Source organism: Rhipicephalus microplus, chromosome X (assembly GCF_043290135.1).
Source record: "Rhipicephalus microplus isolate Deutch F79 chromosome X, USDA_Rmic, whole genome shotgun sequence".
Lineage (NCBI taxonomy): Eukaryota > Metazoa > Arthropoda > Arachnida > Ixodida > Ixodidae > Rhipicephalus > Rhipicephalus microplus.
Genome location: NC_134710.1, coordinates 190,314,191 through 190,334,667, shown reverse-complemented (window position 1 = coordinate 190,334,667; position 20,477 = coordinate 190,314,191). Strand labels below are relative to the sequence as shown.

At 45.0% G+C, this 20,477-nt stretch overlaps 1 protein-coding gene across 1 annotated transcript in view; it reads left to right on the top strand.

Moving 5' to 3' along the window:
• Positions 1-20,477, top strand: part of LOC119175570 (uncharacterized) — a 366,504-nt gene that overhangs the window by 283,282 nt on the left and 62,745 nt on the right. Inside the window, exons 12-13 of the mRNA XM_075878397.1 lie at positions 7,848-7,995; positions 10,682-10,789. Of these exons, the coding sequence (XP_075734512.1) occupies positions 7,848-7,995; positions 10,682-10,789 (256 nt within the window). The remainder of the gene's footprint in view (positions 1-7,847; positions 7,996-10,681; positions 10,790-20,477) is intronic.

Below are 20,477 nucleotides of genomic sequence, written 5' to 3'. Positions count from 1 at the left end.
GTCCGTTTGGAGCATTCCCAGCGAGCTGAGCTCTATTAGGTTCATGGGGAGGAGGGGGGGATGGGAACACTTGTCTAGTGCCTTTGTAGTGTGAGGCAATCTTGTGAAAAGTGACGAGCGGATCGTCGAACTCAAGTTATTCCGAACTACTAGAGTGCTCCTGATTGCTGCAGCCTATAAATCCTCGCACACGATCATGAGCGATCTCATTAGAGTTCGGGCGGCCCGGTATTACGCCAACTTAAGTAAGCCAGAAACCAGATGATGTGGCGAGGTTCGTCTCGAATGGGCCTGCCTTTAAGAATACTAGCTGCCTCTTGAAATTAGACCCGACTGAAAGGCCCGTACAGCCACTTGGTAGTCAGTGTAAATAGTGGTGCGTTTAGGATCTCGTAGCGCCATAGCCACCGCTACCTGTTCAGCTACTTCTGCCGTTAAGGTGTAAACTGAGGCGGACGAGAGGAGGTCTCTTTTGTGGTCCACGATAGTGACTGAAAATCTCCCGGCATTTTCCTGATGGGCTGCATCCACGAATGCTTCTGTACCCGTCAGATTGTTTAGGAATGCTTTTACCCTCATGAGCCTTCAACCCTTGTTAAACTCTGGATTTGTGTTTCTTAGGCATGGGTCAACAATGATCGACTCCCTGACATGATTGTAAAGCTGAATTGCCTCACCTTTGTTGATGCTAGGTTGCAGGCCTGCGGCGCTTAACAGGTTTCTTCCCACTTTGGTACTGGATATTCTGGTAATTTGTGCCACTTGTTGTGCTTCTGCTAGCTCATTCATGGTATTACGGAGCCTTAACCCAAAAAGCATCTCTGTACTGGTTGTTATTGGGATACCGAGCACCTTTTTTACGCTTTTGCGCATACGTGTTGCTCTCTTATTCTTTTCTGATTGCGTCCAATTGAGAGCCGTTACTATGTGGTTCACGTAGCTCATAAGTAAAGCATAAGAACACTAAACAGCATGTCTTCCCCTATTCCGCCTTTCCTACCGGAAACTCTCACGATTAGCCTAATTATGTTTACTCCCTTTGTGGTTAGGTGAGCTATGGTCCTGAAATTACATCATTTGGCATCTATCACAAGATCCAGGATCTTAGTGGAATCTACTTATGGAATGTCGCGTCCATCAACAGTGTGAATACTGATGGGTACTTCACTAAGGGGTTTTAATCCCCTAGCCCCCGTCGTGCTTGTCTATACAGCAGGAGCTATGATGTCTCTGGAGAGAGCGCAAGTACTGTGTCTGCCAGGAAAGACTCAGTTGCATCAAGATCTTCTAGGAGAGCTTGTTCTACAGTAGCCTTCAATTATCCTGGACATCAAACTGTTTACCTTCCACGTATAATACATGGACGATGTGTGGTGCTGCTGGAAGCTTATTTGATAGTTTGCTCATGACGATATTAAATAAAAGGTGGTAAATAACCGCCCCTTGCGGAGTACTTCTGTTTCTAAGTGTGTATACTTCTGATGTCAAATGCTCCATGCGTATGACTGCCATTCTGCTTTATAGAAATAGGCGTACAAAAGAAAAAAAGTTTCCCAAGTTCCAAGCAGAGATTTCTTTAGAAATGCCTTCATGAGTGATTCTGTCAAAGGCTTTCGTTAAATCTACAGAGAGGATTCCCTTGACATCTTTGCCCTGCGAGTCTCAGATTCGTGTTTTGAGTAGAAGCATAACACCCTGGGTGGAAAGAGCCAGTCGGAATTCTATCACATTGTATGGGAAGAGCCCCTCGTGCTCAAGGTACCTAGATATTTTATTATGCACGGCATGTTCCATAACCTTACCAATACATGAGGTTAAGGATATAGGCCGAAGGTTCTCCAAGCTGGGAAACCTGCCTAGTTTCGGGACTAGGATTACCAAGGCCATTTACCAGTCTGAGGGGACCAGTCCGTCCTCCCGAACTTTATTAACCTCCTTAACCACGGTCTGGATAGCTTTATTATCCAGATTCCTAAAGAACTTGTTAGTAACTCCATCAGGTCCCAGAGCAGAGCTACTGTTCAGGTTTATAGTACCTCTTTTATTTCTGCCTCCATAAAAGGAGCATTCAGTTCCGGGGCTGGAATGTCCCATAATGGAGCGAAGATTGAGAACTCGAATTTAGGGCTAGCTAAAGCTATTTGTTGGCTAGGGTCTGCAGGAGGTCTACTTCTGAAGTACCCTTTGCTTTAGCTTTGTTACTAAGCAGGCGAAACGCTAGTTTTTGATTTCCCTTACTTTGCCCGTCATCTAATATACGCCTAAGGAGTGTCCATTTTCCTCTCTTTCGCATCGCGCCATTGGCTGCTAAACAAACATCCCCCCATTGTTGTTTGTTTAATTTATCACTGTGCTCTTCGATAAGTTTTCTGATTTCTGAAACTTTCTTTCTTAGCCTAGGGTTTAACCTTTGTGTAGTCCACCTTTCAATAAAAGTGTGCTTGGTCTCCAATAGATGTGCAAATTGGGAATCCATGCTAAGCATGTTTCGATCCATTGTGATCACTTTATAGGCTTTTGTGATATCCTTCTGAACCTGAGCGAAAAGGTCACTAATATTGCCATATACCGTTTCATCTTCACCTCGAATTCCTCTGAAGAGATCCCAATATACATATTAATAACATTTAGGAGGTGGGTGCTGCATATCTAGCATGATTTCTATGATAGAAATCATGCTAGATATACACAATGAACACTTCCCAGGTCTTTTTGCAGGTTAAACGACCTTGCTGAAGCGTTTTTTGTGAAACAGAGATCCCGCATAGTGTCCCTGAATACCGAGTTTTCTAGTCAAGTGGGGAAACGAGGGTCTGAGATAAATGAAAGATATAAATATGAGCGTGCAGCAACCAAATTGTGTCCTTTATTGGACTGTATCGTATACCCCATGCTGAGTGCGAGGAATTGAAATCACCAGCTATCACCCAGGGATTATCCTTCACTACGGATGCAGTTTTACTAGGACTAACCCGGAGATTGTGTTTTTCAGCTGAAGGGGGGCTGTACAGAATTAAGATGAAAATATTCTGGCAAATTTTATCATTGGGGACAATCTCTATCACTTGTGCCTCAGGGCCAGTCATCCAGTCCGCCTCACAGATTTCGACTTCGTGCACCATGAAGGAGGTGGCCTTTCGTATTATGGTAGCAATGCATGGGTCTTTATCCAGTTTTTGACACACGGATCTGTATCCCGAAAGGCATATATTCTTTTTGAGAGTTTCCTGCAAGAACAGAATGTGTGGCCTAATCTCTTGCACCTTGATCTGCTGCAGCAGTGCAGCCTTACGTTTTAGGAAGCTTGCACAGTTCCACTGCCCCAAAATAATGTTACCAGTTTTACCAGCCATTTTGATAATGACTGAGTTAACATGGCCTGTGGCGAGTCCTCCTGCTCGTTGCAGTCCCCACAATCAGGCTCCTGCTGTACCTTTCTTGCCTTAACAGTTTTGCCCAAGTGTACCATTTTCATTTTAGATTCCAATACTCCTACACTGCGTGTTAAATGAGGGGGATTTCCATTCTTGTGCTCAATCACGTTTGACTGTGTAGCTATGGCTTGTCTAATTTGGTTGATGGTTTTATTAATGAAATATAGCGATGTTTGTGCGATTGTTTGTGAATTAGAGGGCTGACTAGGAGTAATCTCCAACCTCGCCTTTTTTCCTTCTGATGACGCTGGTGGCGAGATGGCCTTACTCTCATTTTGGTCCACGCACCGGAATCAGAATAGGAGACTCCGCCTCACGAGGTTAGCACGAGTTCCAAAAGTGCTCGAATTCTGATCTCACTACCTGCAAAGCCTCTTTGCATTTTCACACCTTTAAGCCCAAATTTCAGACTGCTCTTTTCCGTGCACTGGCGAACTACCCTGTATTGCCTGCGCACCAGGTGGACCACCCATGTTGACTTTTTCCGCCCACCTTCTTGGTTTGTGAAGCCGGACCATGAAGTCAAAGCGCTCTCTTGAGCGAGAGTGTCTGGCATTGCCGCGTCCCCTGGTACCAGACTGGTGCCTGCTGTCTGGGCGATCTCTGGACCGGGAACGAGAACCTGATTGGGAACGAAATCTTGAGCGTCCCCCAGGCGTCCTTGATGTCGATCTGGCTTTGCGTCGGGAGGAGGGACACTTCCCTCCTTCAGAGTTTCCAGCTGCCTCCGAGTCAGTTGAGCCTGCTGCCAGGAGTGCTTGGTGAGCAGGCCTGTGCTGCCAGCGTCATTGATGCACGATGTAGGGCACCTGGAACCTCTTCTTGCATTAGTGGTCCACTGTGTGGTGTGGTCGTTCACACATAGCACACTTTGGACCGCAGTGATGATCAGCAGGTGGCGTTAACATGCCGCAACCTCGACACCTTCTCGGATTTTCGCCTTTTGGGCAAACATCTGCCCTGTGGACAAAATTTCCACAGGCGTAGCAGATGTCCACTTGTTTGTGGTATAGAGAGCAAGGGTAGCGCACACCATCATACAGTACACGTTGGAGGACTTTTATTTCGTCGAACAGCTCTATTATTTTTGGAGTTTTCTTAATTCTTCGTACTCCTAAGGCTCCAGGATTACTGCAGTTGACAATCATGTCTGTCAGTTATGCTTCTCTGATGTCTGCGTTGATTCCACGGATCACCCCCTTGCAGGTGTCGTCAGACGCAGCCACATAAGCTGCTACTTTGATGATGATGGTTCCAACACAGTGATGCTGCACCTTAGCGTAGGCCCGAGCATCATTTTCCTGTGGCGGGGCTACGATCAAGATGTTTTGGAAAGGTTTGGCACACAATGTATCTTCACAGGTTTGCTCTGCCATCAAGAAAGCTGTCTTGGTGAGTGTTCTCTTGATTGCGATCAGGTCCGCCTTCCTGACATCCAGTCCACCTTGTGGCCGGACGATAATCTTGAAGTAATACTTGGTGATTTGGGATCCTAGAGGCTTTCTCTACGCATCTCATCACGCCTCGCGATTAGACGGCAATATGAACGCCACCATAGGCATCCCCTTTCTCCAGCGCAGGGTGAGAAAAATGTGCCTTTTCGGCAAGCTTTTCTTCCTGCTCACAACGCTATCCATCCTGAGCATTCCGCTTCCTCTGTATCAATATCCATGCCTTGTGCCGCCGAGACGCTGTCGTTGGAGGCCATCGTCAATCTGCGCGACGCGTATGGCTAGGCCTATCGCTCGCCTCAGCGTGCCCACGAGCAAATCACGTTGGGGCTAGCTACACGGTAATGAGACGAGGTAGAAAAAGTCTCATAAAAGTTCAAAAACTCCATCCACCGGTAAAAACTTGTCATTTGCTTGTTCCTGGGAACAAGCTGCGTTGGTTGGTGCCCACTAAAAAGAGGCGGATGTGATAAAACCAGTCGAAGCAGTTCCAAGAACAGGAAGCCGATGTCGACGCACATCCGCACTTAGCGACCACCCTCAGCGTTCCAACTGAACCTAAACATTCGCTTTTTATAATAGTTTGGAACCTTTTAGGGGGCGATCCAAAAACATAAGCGAGGAGGAAATGGGAAGGTGTCGTTACCTTGGAAACTTGTTTTATCTAGGGACCTTATGTGCGATACGCGCAGAACGCATTCTGCAGTCGGTGCGGGGAACTTCGGCGTCGTGCCGTTAGCTTAGAACGCTACGAGACGCTCGCTGTACGAAGTTGTCTTTCTGCAATGAAGGAAGTGACCCCACGGAAGCGTTGGTGAAGTCCGAAGTATTGTTGTGTCTGGGGCTGTTGCAGAAATGCAGACAAAATCAAAGGCAGCTCTTCACATGTAAAACTGTCGTGGTTCCATTGCAAGTCATTTCGGGGGAACCGAACATGGAGCCGCGTTAGCGAAAGATAGAGCAAGAACGACACGAGAGCCGGAAAAAGCGAGATGACCACTTCAACGTACCCCACACTGGTCAAAACTATGTTCGTTGCCTCATGGCGAAGTAAACGGGTCATGCTCCCGCGGCACGGAAAGCATGACTCCAAGACTTTTTGGACATATTTATTTATTTAATTTATACATGACTACTGCAGTCCTCAATGAGGGTTTTAACAGAGCGTATATAAATTTGGTAAGTTTAAAATGGGAAACACAATAAAAAGAAAACGAATAAAGTATTTACAGTATTTCAGAAGAAAGAAAAAAGACAAAACGATGACGATTTGCAATGAATAGGCATAATGCGTTAACTCAACAAGTTTAGTTTTGTGATTTTTTAACACGCCGCAAACGTTTGAAAATGACAGTACACGGCTGCTACTGTTTTACATTGCATCAGAACAACAATTATATAATATTGATGAACCACAACGCAGCATATCGATAGAGTACGTGGCTTCATCTTCACAGATTGAGGCTTACCTCGAGGCATACGTCATACACGGTATTGACACGGACCTGACGAATGAGTTTCGCAGTGACTCGAGCGCCCTCGTCTTCTACCTTCTGCTCCAAATCAAACGTGTCTAACAAGCTTTACTGATTTTGTTAGGTTCGCTTTTCAGAAGTGCTTATTCAGCTCAGGGATCATTTTGAAGACGCACTGCAGGTGGTACGTTGTGAGATGACTATAACGCACCGCACATGCTCTGCACGAGCACGTAAGCAAGTGGGAGCGCATTGGGGAAAAAAAAAACGAGTGATATACATTCGAGATTTCTACTTTTCTACCAGATAATGGCGCTGCCTGTTCAGAGTTGCTGCGCCGCCATGCATTGTTTAGACTCCGCATACTGTCACGCCATGGTCGAAACAGAAATACTTGACACGCATGTGCGCAAAATTACAACTGTTTATTGTTCGTGACACCCCTCAGATAACACAGAAAAGAAGGGTGACAGGCAGATAAAAAAAGTAGGCAAGATTAAATCAAGGTGCACTGCACAAATCTAGGATTCAAAGTGGCAAATCTGGAACAATGTAATACAGTCAATGAATATAAGTGTGTTGATATTGAGGGTGACACTTGGAGAGCTGACGTGGACTCGTCGATGATTTTCTTTCTTTCTCTCTCTCACAGACAGAGAGAGAAAGACGCAGATACTGAATTGTCGTTACGAATGAGGTGCCACTGCAAAAGCAATTAGGCACAATAAACTAAACCTTAGTTCTTTTGACCTGCCCCTACTTAGAGAGACCCTAATGCGAAAGAAATCAATTTAGACTGACAAATTATTTTTGTAAGCTCAACTATCATGAATTTTGCCAGGGAAAGTGTTTATGATTGTAATAAAAAATGAAGGCTCTAGTTTTATTTGGAAATTTAGAGCACAACTTTAGCCTCTGAATGCAAGTGTCGTGCTGCAGATATCAACGGTTTTTTATTCTGAACTTAACCCTGTTGTCTTGATCACAGTTCTTGAAACCTGCCATCTTAAGCTTCTGCCTCTTTTAGAGCACGCTTAAATTCCTTTGGTCCTATAAGTATGTAGTTTACGGTGGACGACTGATAGAAAAAAACCTGTGACATATGAAAGAAGTGGGACTGGAACATCAAAGTGACGTCACCTTTTGTATCATTGTCTTGCGTCCTTTTTGTCTTACCAAGCGTCTTTTCGTGGAAAGAATGGTGCTTTTGGTACTGCAGAATGGACTATGATTCTTGGCTCTACGTCTTGAACTCTCGAGTACTTGTAATTTACGTAGACGAAAGTGGCCTACATTTACATAATTATATATTATGCGGCTGGGTAAACTCTCTAAATGAAAAAAAAACAGCTGCAGTTTACTGGCTGGACCAAAGGCGTCATCTTTGGTGTCCGTTTAAGAGCGAATCTCTGGTATAAGTAAGTGAAAACATCATATCCTTGCTATTGTAGGGTTACAGTGATGTTACTGTTCATTTTGCCGTTTAGGTGGACGAGCAGTGGGAGTTCCCCAGAGAGAATCTCATTTTGGAACAAAGTTTGGGTGAAGGAGAGTTTGGCCGCGTTGTTCTTGCCCGTGCCCGTGACATCGGTGGTGTTCGAGGTTTCACCACGGTGGCAGTCAAGATGCTCAAAGGTGACTTGCTTATCATCAATACTATAAGCCGACGTCGATTAACGGGCACTGCGAGAAGCTTAATAACTGAGACAAACAATTGATGTGGTATCTGCGGGTCTTTTCAGACCGCTTGAGAAAAATTGGCTGCATTGCTGGCAAACAAGGAGGGTGCTGATTCGTCCCACAAAAGGCGAATCATCAAGATCGTGCATGTGCTAGCTGCATGCCCTCTGTTTTTCACATCTTAAAGTTTGTTGTATGCATCTCTGTATTGCCTTTTTATTATTATACATCTGTGGAATGGTCTCTCATTTAGTATGCACTGTGTAACTCCCAGAGGCTAAGCGAAACATAAGTTGCAGTCTGCATATGTATTCTGGAGGTAAGCATGATGAAACTTGAGCATTGGGTTCATCGTCTGCTTCATGGCAATCATACAATGACTTTTGCTATGTGGGAACCGGAAGCAACATAGATATACGAGCCTGCTTGTATATAACTGACAGTATTTTACTACTTCACGAATCACTACACTTCTGTGGAGACCAGCTTAAGAAGCAAGTCGGCTTTGCGGTTTAAAAGAAGTGGCCAGCACCTGATGCTTATCGATGCATAGTCACACTCGATGACACTGAAAAAAATTACCCTGCTTCTCCAGCACAGAGCATACATACATAACCAAGCGACAGAAGCTATGCCACTCTGTAGAGGTTTGTGTAGCGGGGCAAAAGTGTGTTTCATTGCCTTCATTTTTTGACCAGTAACTGTCTTACCTAGTAAATGCGAAGAATTTCTTAGCGAACTTCAGTGACTTAGAGCGTATCTATCTATCTATCTATCTATCTATCTATCTATCTATCTATCTATCTATCTATCTATCTATCTATCTATCCACTTAGGTTTGATTGCTCCCGTGGTCACCATTTTGCCTTGGCTTGAACTGAAATTAGCATAGGAATGTTAGATGGTTTGATGAATATGACGTGCTGATCAAGACATGGATAATGCCACCATCCCGTCGCGTACGTCGTCCAACACTTCTCGCCAGACAGTGGCACATACCCTCAGGCAGGTACCGCTGCGGTTGTCTAGTGGCTAAGGTACTAGGCTGCTGACCCGCAGGTCGCGCGACCGAATCTCGGCTGCGCCGGCTGCATTTCCGATGGAGATGGATGTGTTGTAGGCCCTTGGGCTCAGATTTGGGTGCACGTTAAAGAACCCCAAGTAGTCTAAATTTCTGGAGCCCTTCACTACGGTGTCGCTCATAAACTTATGATGGTTTTGAGACATTAAACTCCACATATCAATCAATTACCCAACGGTCAGGTGTGAGCCGCTGGTATGCGGATATGTGCCACAGGTGATTGACTCTTTTTAGCTACCCAGGATTGACAAGAACACACATGGGCAATTTTCACGCGCGAGAGTTAATAAATACCCAACATCCGTAGCGTCGACCCAATTAATACAAAGAATAAATGTCAGGGTCCCAGCTGGAATTGAACCCAAGCATTCTGCGTGGCAATGAAGCGTTTTACCACAGAGCTAAGCCTGGTCTCTGAAATACTTTTCAAATCTATAGACGCTAATCTTCGTAAAACGTCAATAGAGGTTGCAGTGCTGCCTATCAAAGTTTATACACATGACATATTACTCCTTTGATAGAGTCATCACGTCGCGTTAACGCCAATTGTGGTTGGTTGCGATGCACTGAAGTTGATTTATGTAGCAGCATTCAGGACCAGCATCCTGGTGAGCATCAGCGCTGCATATCAGCTTCTGGTGTTTCTAATACTAATGTTCCAGTTGGCATCGTTGCGCGATTGCAAAGAACTGCTTATATAAAAAAACATCTGCTAATGTTCAAGATATGTCTGTGCGTGCAACATTTTGACATATATTTAGCGTCATTTAATGACGTGTGGCTGACTAGAAAAAATGCAACATGGTCACCTTCCCTCCTCATGCATGCTTCGTATAACGTCGATTCCTAGGTACGTAGAATATGCCACATTTTTTTACCCTACCTGCTTGTCTTTCACTCAAAAATATGAACAATGTCTTTTTTATGTGTGTGTAACCATGCCTGCGCACTCTGAATATTTATATTTAAAATCCTCGTAGAGGTTTATATGCATGTAGGATGAAGCGCAAGAGTATTCTTTCTTTACGTTCGAAAACCTAGGCCTGCTTACTATGGTAAAAAAAGACTGCGATCGTACTCTTCGGTTCATTAAACTGGCACTTGTTCCATATACGGTGTAATTGCTGTGCCAGATGGCTTAAGCACCGCTCTCATCATGACTTCAGGAGGTTGTGTTTGCTTTATATAGTCATACTCACTTTTTGCTTGCGCTGCTTCATGATGGTGGTAAAGTGACAATGTTTTAAAATTACATTTCAAGGAAACCAGGTCCAACGAATGAAGTGTTTCATTGAGTGTTTGAATGTGCTTTTCTCATCCCTAAGAAACTTCAGTATACAGGGAGATCATGCAGGTTATCTGCAATAAAAGTGCCGGGTCACTGGTTTAAAAAGTTCTGCATCTTTTTTTACCGATGAAATATTGTTTTTCTGCTAGTGCTTTCATTTTATTTTGTAGTAAGCAAATGGCGCTACACACAAGAAAGACGTTAATAAATTAATATGCTATTTCAAAACGCCGATAAAAGTATTCAGCCTGCACGCTTGTTTCTGTTCCAAGGTAACTGGACACCAGCTGAGGAGCAAGATTTGCTGTCGGAATTTTGTATGCTCAAGGAAGTAAATCATCCCAACGTTATACGTCTTCTTGGGGGCTGCACCACAAAAGGTAAGAGTTAGGGGCTGCCCATAAAAGGTGGGCTTTTATGCGATAGCGGTTTTTAAAATGAAAATTCTCTCACGGTTAGGCTCCTGTCGTTTTCGCACTCTAACTTTATGTCGAGGTGGGAATACATTGCATAGCGTAAATAACATGGACGTGCATATTGTTTCAGTTTGATGTAATAGAGGGGTAGCGTTTCGTGCACGCCAGCCACGTTCATTTTTGACATCACCTTTCAATTTTGAATAAATTATTCTATTACGCACATTTTTAATGAGTTCTAAAATATAGCTATGCTATAAGTAGTCATGCACCATAGCATGCTAATATTTCAACTTTCCAATTCTAAACGACGGTCCTAAAGTGGAGTAAAAGTCAGTATAGATTCTTTTTTAATTAGCCATAACAGTAGCATTTTATCTGCGGCAAAGTCGTTCTACCTAGTCGTGAAATTTATGTGTGAAGATGACAGGTGTCTCACGGATAAACAACTTGTATTGTCTAAAAAAACAACCTTTACAACTCTACATAAAAATAAAGCTCTTGAGTCCTCTACACACACTCATTCACCCATTCTCACAATTGTGACAGATTTTTAGTAGTCGAAATCGTTGCCACACGCAGTCGAGCCCTGAATTGACAAAATACGTTTGATTGTGCAACATTCGCTACATTTATGTCTGCTGTTCATTCTAACATTGCTTGTCCTTAAAGCTGACAACGAAGTACGGAACAATGCTTAGTACCTCAAATGGCGCAAAAATGAGTGAGTGAACTCTCTTCAAAGCTGTGCTGCAACACATTTTCTGCATGGTCAAAAAACGCTGCCGATAGATACTCGAGCACGGTTAGCAACCGTACGGTAATTACCTCATTTGTAGGGTATTTGCAGAATTTTTTGGACAGCATAGGGTAGCCAGGCAGTAAGGTGATTTTCTTATCAAGACTAGGCTAATTTCACTTTTCGCTCTTCATCGTTCAGAGAAAGATGTGGGCAATCGACGCGACTTCTCCGAGGTTGACATTGCTAAATACAGCAGAAGAACTACATTTTTTTAATAAAAAGTACAAATGTTTTAATTCACTTGTCATCAACATAGGAAAGAACCTAAAGATAATACGTCAATTTTTCGAGGGCGGGGTGATCAATACGATAAATGGAGAAGACGAAAAAGAAGGGGATTGAAACCATCGAGTCATCTTTGATGAGGGCGTAAGGGAACAGTTCTTGTGATAACAGAAGGCGGGGATGACAGAGTGTAATTTTTTATAAGGTGGCGACCTGTGAATCACCAAGCTAAATATAATAATAATAATAATAATAATAATAATAATAATAATAATAATAATAATAATAATAATAATAATAATAATAATAATAATAATGTTATTATTATTATTATTATTATTATTATTATTATTATTATTATTATTATTATTATTATTATTATTATTATTATTATTATTATTATTATTATTATTATTATTATTATTATTATTATTATTATTATTATTATTATTATTATAGGCATTCATTAAGCACATCTACTGTCTTTACACATGTTAATCATCATGAGTGGTCGTCATCTTCATCTGCTGTGGGGACTTGGCTTGCCTGAGTTCTGTTCCTTGGGTGTGGTCGCTTCATCGTGTTTTCTGGGCCTAGTAAAGGTTGCCTTCACCGTTGCGTCACAAGTGGTGGAGTGTGCTCTGCGATCTTTCGTCCTCTCCCAGCCCGCTTTACCTCCTGGAGCTCCGCTCAGGTCGTCGTCTGTGCCAGGTGTCCGGTAACATGCCTCAGGACGAGCCAACCGGCGCTTCTGCATCAACCTCCACGGCCCCGGCTACCGCGGCCTATCCATCGTGTATTATCACCGCGCACCAGCGTGAGCCACCCACGTTTGCCGGACTTCGAGGTGAAGATGTGGAGGATTGGTTGGACCAATTCAATCGAGCGAGTTTCACTAACAACTGGAATGATCCTACCAAGCTTCGCCGTGTTTCTTTTATCTGACAGGCGTAGCGAAAGCATGGTATTTCAATCATGAAACGGACATCACGGACTGGACACATTTCAAGCAATAGCTTTGCCAATTTTTCGGTGCCCCGCCGCGGTGGTCTAGTGGCTAAGGTACACGGCTGCTGACCCGCAGGTCGCGGGTTCGAATCCCGGCTGCGGCGGCTGCATTTCCGATGGAGGCGGAAATGTTGTAGGCCCGTGTGCTCAGATTTGGGTGCACGTTAAAGAACCCCAGGTGGTCAAAATTTCCGGAGCCCTCCACTACGGCATCTCTCATAATCATATGGTGGTTTTGGGACGTCAAACCCCACATATCAATCAATCAATCAATCAATTTTTCGGCACCCCGGCGATTCGTTCAGCTCTCGCGAAGAAGACACTGGATGCTCGCAAGCAACAATGAGGTGAGCCTTACACCTCGTACATAGAGGATGTGCTTGCTCTCTGTCACCGTTTCAGGACGTCCATGTCTGAATCAGAAACAGTTCGTCATCTATTGAAAGGGATCAGCCCGGTTGCGTTCAATGCTTTAGCCATACAAAACCCAACCACAGTCGCTGACGTTGTTGCCCCGTGCCAACGCCTAGAGAAACTTGAGTCCCAACGGTTACAGCCGGACAGCGCTGAAAATACAACAATGACTGATGCCTCATTGCGTGCTATGATCCGGGCGATTATACTGGAAGAGCAGCAATCTTTCGGCCTCTCAACAACACCAAGTCCACCACTCCCCTCCAACGCTGCTTTGCACGACGTTAACTACGAGTGCGCCCAGCCAGCCCTTTCACCCACTATGGCGGCCATCTCGTCCGATCTGTTATTACTGCGGCTACCGGGGACACATTGTACGCTTCTGTCGGAAGCGTCAGGAGGACGAGTGTTGTGGATTCTACCCCTACGGACGGTATGATGGGACAAGCGGGTCCGCTTTCCAACGTCGTCCTTATGATCCGCCGCTACGTCGCTCACCGTCTCCAACTGCGACATCTGAGCCAACCACTTCTTACTGCTCTACAAGACGCCGGTCACCATCACCCCTCCGCCGCTCCACGTCTCCATCGCGACCTGTCTCGCAATTCACCAACCAATGCCCGGAGAACAAACCTCTGCATCTTTTGGAAGAAAAGCTGCATTGAACGAAAAGAGAGAAATGCCTCCAGTGCATCCCTATAATACGAAATCTGTTTCAATAGAAGGTGCGTACGTGGACGCTTTAATAGACACTGGCGTTTGTATGTCTGTGATTGATTGTTCCTTGTGCTCACGTCTGCGAAAAGTCACCACCCCTTATGATGGGCCTACACTGCTTGCTGCTCAAGGGGACGCCATTAGACCTGCCGCTATGTGTACCGCCCGTGTTTTTATAGCTGGTATTCTCCATTTTGTGCAATTCGCCTTGCTGAGTTCGTGTGCGCACTAGCTTATATTAGGCTGGGATTTTCTGTCTACGGCGAATGCTTCCATCTGCTGTCGAGAAAATGTTGTTCGTATGATAGAAACTGTCTATACCCTTTATGCGGATGATAAGCCCGTTCGCTTGCTCGCTGCGGAAGATACCGAGCTACCACCTGGTCATAAGCGAATAGTTGCCATCACTTCTAATGGGATCGACTCTGGTTACGCGTTTGTCCAACCATCTGCACGCTGTCTCACAAGAGGTATAGCCCTTGCTTCAGGTCTAGCGTGGTTCCACAATGGCTCCCGACTTCTCTACGCTACAAACCAGACGTCTGAGAAAATTCTCATTACTAAAGGCACCACAATGGCTTGTGTTACCGAATCCCAACCTGTCTCTGTTGTCTCGCTTATGCCAGCGTGTTCTGACCTTCCTTCTGTTGGACGTTCATCAAGCGTTTCTGTTCTTGCTGCGACTGTTAGTCCAGAGCTGACCTCTTCACAGACAGATGAGTTGCTTGCCTTGCTACAAAACCATAGGAGATTGTTTGATGCCCATTCCTCATCTCTGGGACAGACGTTCATTATTAGGCATCGTATCCAGACCGATGACACTTGCATCGTACGCCGTCGAGCATATCGCGTCTCTTCGTCCGAGCGTCAGGTCATTGAACAAAATGTAGGCGATATGCTGCAACCGAACATTATACGTCCCTCCGCGAGTCCTTGGTCATCCCCTGTTGTTTTAGTAAGGAAAAAAGATGGCTTCGTGCGATTTTGCGTGGACTACAGAGCACCTAATAAGATTACCCACAAGGATGTTTATCCCATGCCACGCATAGACGATGCTTTGGATTCACTGCAAGGTGCCGAGTACTTCTCAAGCCAAGACCTGCGTCCGAGTTGCTGGCAAATACCCATGCATGAGGATGACAAAAAAAGACAGGGTTTTCAACACCAGATGCGCTGTACAAATTCAACGTCATGTCGTTCGGCCTTTGCAATGCTGCAGCAACATTCGAGCGGATGATCTACACAGTTGTACGAGGCTTGAAATAGAAGACTTGCTTGTGATATTTAGACAATATCGTTATTTTCTCGTCAACCTTCTCTCAGCACTTGCAATGACTGGACGAAGTTCTGACGTGCCTTGCAAACGTAGGCCTTCAGCTGAACACTAAAAAGTGCTGTTTTGCGAGCAAGACAAAAAAAAGTGTTAGGCCACATCGTAATCAAGTACGGTATTCGTACCGATCCAGACAAGATTTCTGCTGTCCAACACTTCCCGCGTCCTGAAAAAGCCAAAGATTTGCGCAGTTTCCTCGGCCTTGCTTCTTATTTTCACAGATTCATTCGAGACTTCGGCTCAATAGCTTCACCATTGCACAAGTTGCTCGAATCAGGCGTCGCCTTTGTGTGGTCTCCTGAATGTGAAGCGGCGTTTGCCCAACTGAAGTGTACACTCACATCCGAGCCAGTCCTCTGCCATTTCGACGAAACCGTGCCTACGCTCCTGAATACAGAGGCTAGTGGTCAAGGCATTGGTGGAATTCTCCTACAGCGAGACGAAGCTTCACGAGAGAAGATTGGTCTCGCGGGCCGTGCACTGATACGCGAGCCGTGCACTGACCCCTGCCGAAAAGAATTATACCATCACCGAACAGGAGTGCCTAGCGGTCGTATGGTCGATACAAAATTTTCGACCTTATCTCCACGGCCGCCACTTTACTGTGGTTACGGATCATCACGCCTTGTCCTGGCGGTCGATAATCAAGAACTTGTCCGGCCGCCATGGTCGCTGGATTCTTCGCTTACAAGAATACGACTTCAGGATTACATACAAGTCGGGAAACAAACATCAAGACGCCGACGCACTTTCGCATTGCCCGCACTCTTCGGAGCCACTTAACAAACCTGCAACTGCCGCACTCGAGGAGCTTTCGGCCGTCTCTTCCCTACCTATTTCGTCCTTAGCTACTGTGGACCCAACTTTTCCAAGCGAGTGTGGTTTGTTCTTATCTCACCAACGTGCTGACCCTTACTGTCGCCGCATCATGGACCGTCTTAACGGGACTTGCCGGCCCCCTAACGCCCATTTTCGCCGACAGCTGGCGCAACTCAAGTTCAACAACGGTACACCACGCAGTATTTCCGAAGATTTCTCCGAAGCAGTACGAAAGAAAAGAAAAATTTTGTGGGAATATGCAAAAGCACAAAAACAGGATGGCGCGAAAGCTATGCTTAGGTACGATTACCTTCTTTTGAACGGGCAGAAGTTTGTCTGCGATGATGCAACAATGCATGTGACCCCACAGAAGTGACCGTGCCAGTCTAGTTCTGTGAACATTAGTATTCTTCTGCTGAATTGCAGGAGCATAAAGAATAAGAGAGATGAATTTTCCGCCTTAGTAGAAACTGTTAAGCCTTCCGTGATTCTCGGTACGGAATCCTGGTTAGATCCTGACATTGGTGACCACGAGGTATTTCCAACTGGTTACACCTGCTACAGAAAAGACAGGAACGGTCATGGAGGGGGTGTGTTCATTCTCATTGATAGTAGCATTAGGTCCTCCCAGATTGACGTTGATGCTGGCGTGAGTGAAGTAGTGTTGTGCAAACTAGAACTTCCGAACCGCATCGCCTTAACAGTATGTAGCTTTTATCGTCCCCCTAATGCATCGCCGGATGTTCTCACTCGACTTCAAAGTGCGATTGATGAAATTCACTCTGATACCGTGGTCATTGGGGGAGACTTCAATTTACCGGACTTGAAATGGGATGCATCGAACACCGCCACAGTTACTGGAATATGCAATACAGAAATGATGAACATGGTCAACCTGCATGCTCTGCATCAGCTAGTCCTCACCCCAACGCGGGGAAACAACATTTTAGACCTTCTGCTTACCAATCGACCAGAACTTGTTCAGTCAACGCTTGTGATTCCTGGCATAAGCGACCATCACGCTGTCGTGTCGACGATGTCGCTGGCCTATGTTAAAACAAAAAACCATGCTAACAGAAAACTGTACAATTATAAAAAAGCCAATTTCGATTGTATAAATCAAGCATTACAGGCTTATTTAGTAGTGTTCGAAACGGAAGCCGAGTGTAGGAGTGTGGACGGGCTGTGGCGGTTATTTAAGCAGAAAATACTCGAATTACGTGAGCTGTTCGTCCCAACTTGGGTGTTGACGGCGAGACAGGGTAGAAGCAAGCCTTGGTTTACGAAAACCTTGCGCCAGCTCACACAAAAAAGACAACGAACTTATCGCGCTTATTGCAGAAAACCTTCAAAAGAGACAGAGAAAAAACTGAAAGAAATAACTCGTGAAGTTAAAGAAGCAACACGCATTGCCAAAGACAGTTATTCGGGAACTATTCAAACAAGACTAAAAGATAAACCGAAAGTGTTCTGGAAGCACGTGAAGCAGAATGGCAAGGATGTTGTAACTATCCCTCCACTCGTGTCTGGTGACGTCATTGTTCGCGAAGACGCTGACAAGGCAGAATGCTTTAACGCCTACTTCTGCTCCGTCTTCACTCCTGCAGTAATGCCTTCTGAAGACGTCCCACCGGTACTTGAAACGATAAGCGACATGGATGATGTTGTCATATGTACACACGGCATTGAATCGTTGCTTCGAAGGCTCGACTCTTCTAAAGCGTGTGGTCCTGACGACTTACCCAATTTCCTGCTTAAATCATGCGCTGAATCGATAGCAAAGTACTTGAAAGTTATATTTGATATGTCACTACTCGAAGCTTCTCTTCCTGATGATTGGAAAGCAGGTATTGTGGTCCCTATTCATAAGTCCGGCCCTAGAAGCGACGTTTCAAACTACCGCCCGATATCGCTGACATCCGTTGCATGTAAAATAATGGAGCACATTCTATTCACGAGTATTGTAGCTCACTTGAATACTCATTCTGCGATTACGTCAGCCCAACATGGATTTCGTAAAGGTTTTTCCTGTGTTACCCAAATATTGGAATTCACAAATGATATTGCTTCTGCATTAGATAAACGGCTTGCGGTTGAATGTATTTTCCTCGATTTCAGGAAAGCTTTCGACACAGTACCCCATTCATTACTCATTGAAAAGATGCTCACATATAAAATAAATCCGGCGGTTGTCTCATGGATTAAAGAATATCTAACGTTACGCCGGCAATTCGTGGTTGTAAATGGGGTTCGGTCACGGGCACAAAGCGTTTCATCTGGTGTACCCCAGGGCTCCGTCCTGGGACCTTTGCTGTTCTTATTGTACATCAATGATATTGGCGACGGTTTGACATCGCAGTTGAGGCTGTTTGCAGATGACTGTGTGGTTTATAGGATCACTAACGGTACGGAAGACCTCAACCTGATTCAGCAAGACCTCGATCGAATCAGCACATGGTGCACTAGGTGGCGCATGCAGCTAAACCTCACGAAAACTGTCAATATGACATTCACTCGAAAGAAGAACCCTCTAAATTACTGCTACACCCTGAATAACATTGTAATTGGTAAAGTAACCGAATTTAAATACTTAGGTGTTTGGTATACCCCAGAATTATCGTGGCAGAAGCAGGTTGACTACGTAACCGGAAAGGCGGGAAAAATGCTGGGCTTCATTCGCAGGAACTCTGGTGCATTCAGTCAGTCCACACGTGAGCTACTCTACAAGACGTACGTGAGGTCCGTCCTCGAGTACGCTTGTGTAGTGTGGGACCCTACGACGGCGCGCGACGTTATTAAACTTGAAAGAGTTCAGAATCTCGGTGCGAGGTACGTGTCCCGTCAATACACAATTAATTTCAGTGCAACGAGAACTAAGGAAGAACTCAAATGGGATACCCTGGTAGAACGACGCAGAAAGCTGCGCCTGAAGCTTTTTCATTCCATTTACTATGGTACGATTAACATACAGAGAGACATATATATAATACCGCCTAACTATAGGTCCCAACGCGTGGACCATGACCGAAAAGTAAGAGAGGTTCTATGCCGCACGGAACTTTTTAAGAAATCTTTCTTTCCAAAAACAATCCACGACTGGAATAGGTTACCTGCTGACATCGTCAACGTAGTTTCGAATGAGATGTTTTTTGCCCTGCTGAAATGATTGTTTCTTTGATCTTTTTAGGACGTACTGTATGTATTACTGTTCTTATCTTTTGTTCTTCTTTCTTTTGTCCTCACACTGTATGCAGAAGGGAACTGTGGCTATACTCCGGTATCAAATCACTTATTTTTCCTGTTGAAGTGACTCAACCTTGTAGTGTTCTTGTTTCTCACATATACTGCATACTGCTGTGAATAACTTATGTTGTCGATCTGCTGTAGCTGTTGTTGTTGCTATTACCGTTTTCCACGCATTATATATGACAAAATATTGAACTGTCCAGACTGACTGTAAACCCCCCCCCCCCCCCCCACTGTAATGCCTCTGGCGCTGTGGGTACTAAATAAATAAATAACAACTACGTCCTGTACAGTCATATCTACCACCCTGATGGTCGATGCTGGGTGCCCATTCTACCTCGCTCTCTTCGGGCTCAAGTCCTCAAGACATATCACGACAACATGTCTGCTGGTCACATGGTCTTCTAGAAAACGTATGACCGCATAAGATGTCACTACTACTGGCCGGGCTTGTCCACCTGTGTGGCGAAGTACTTTGCCTCATGCGCCCTTTGTCAGCGTCGGAAGCTACCTACATCAACTCGAAGCGGACAATTACAACCGCTCCTGTGTCCTCTGCAACCATTCGAGGTAGTTGGCGTTAACCTGTATGGTCCGCTTCCTATGACTGTCACGGGCAATCGATTGATCGTTACAACTGTCGACCACCTGATTCGCTACGCCGAAACAGCTCCCGTGCCTTCTGCATCAACTTCGGAAGTGGCTTACTTCATCCTTCGAGCAATAATCCTTCATCACTGAGCTCCTCATGTAATTGTGAGCGACCGTGGAAGAGTTTCTTTCAGAACTCGTCGAAGAAGTGCTCAAAGCATCCGGCACTACACACAAAACAAGCTCCAGTTACCATCCTCAGAAGAACGGCCTGACTGAGCGCTTTCATCGTACACTGTACGTTATGATTGCGATATATATCGAACCGGACCACAGAAACCATTTTGCCATTTCTCACTTTTGCGTATAATACCACTGTACAGCGCACAACCGGTTACATGCCATTCTACCTCGTTCACGGTCGCTTCCCTCTTCTTTCCTCGATTTTTCGTTCTTCTCTGCGCCTGTTAAACCATGTTCATCTTCAAGTGAAGAAT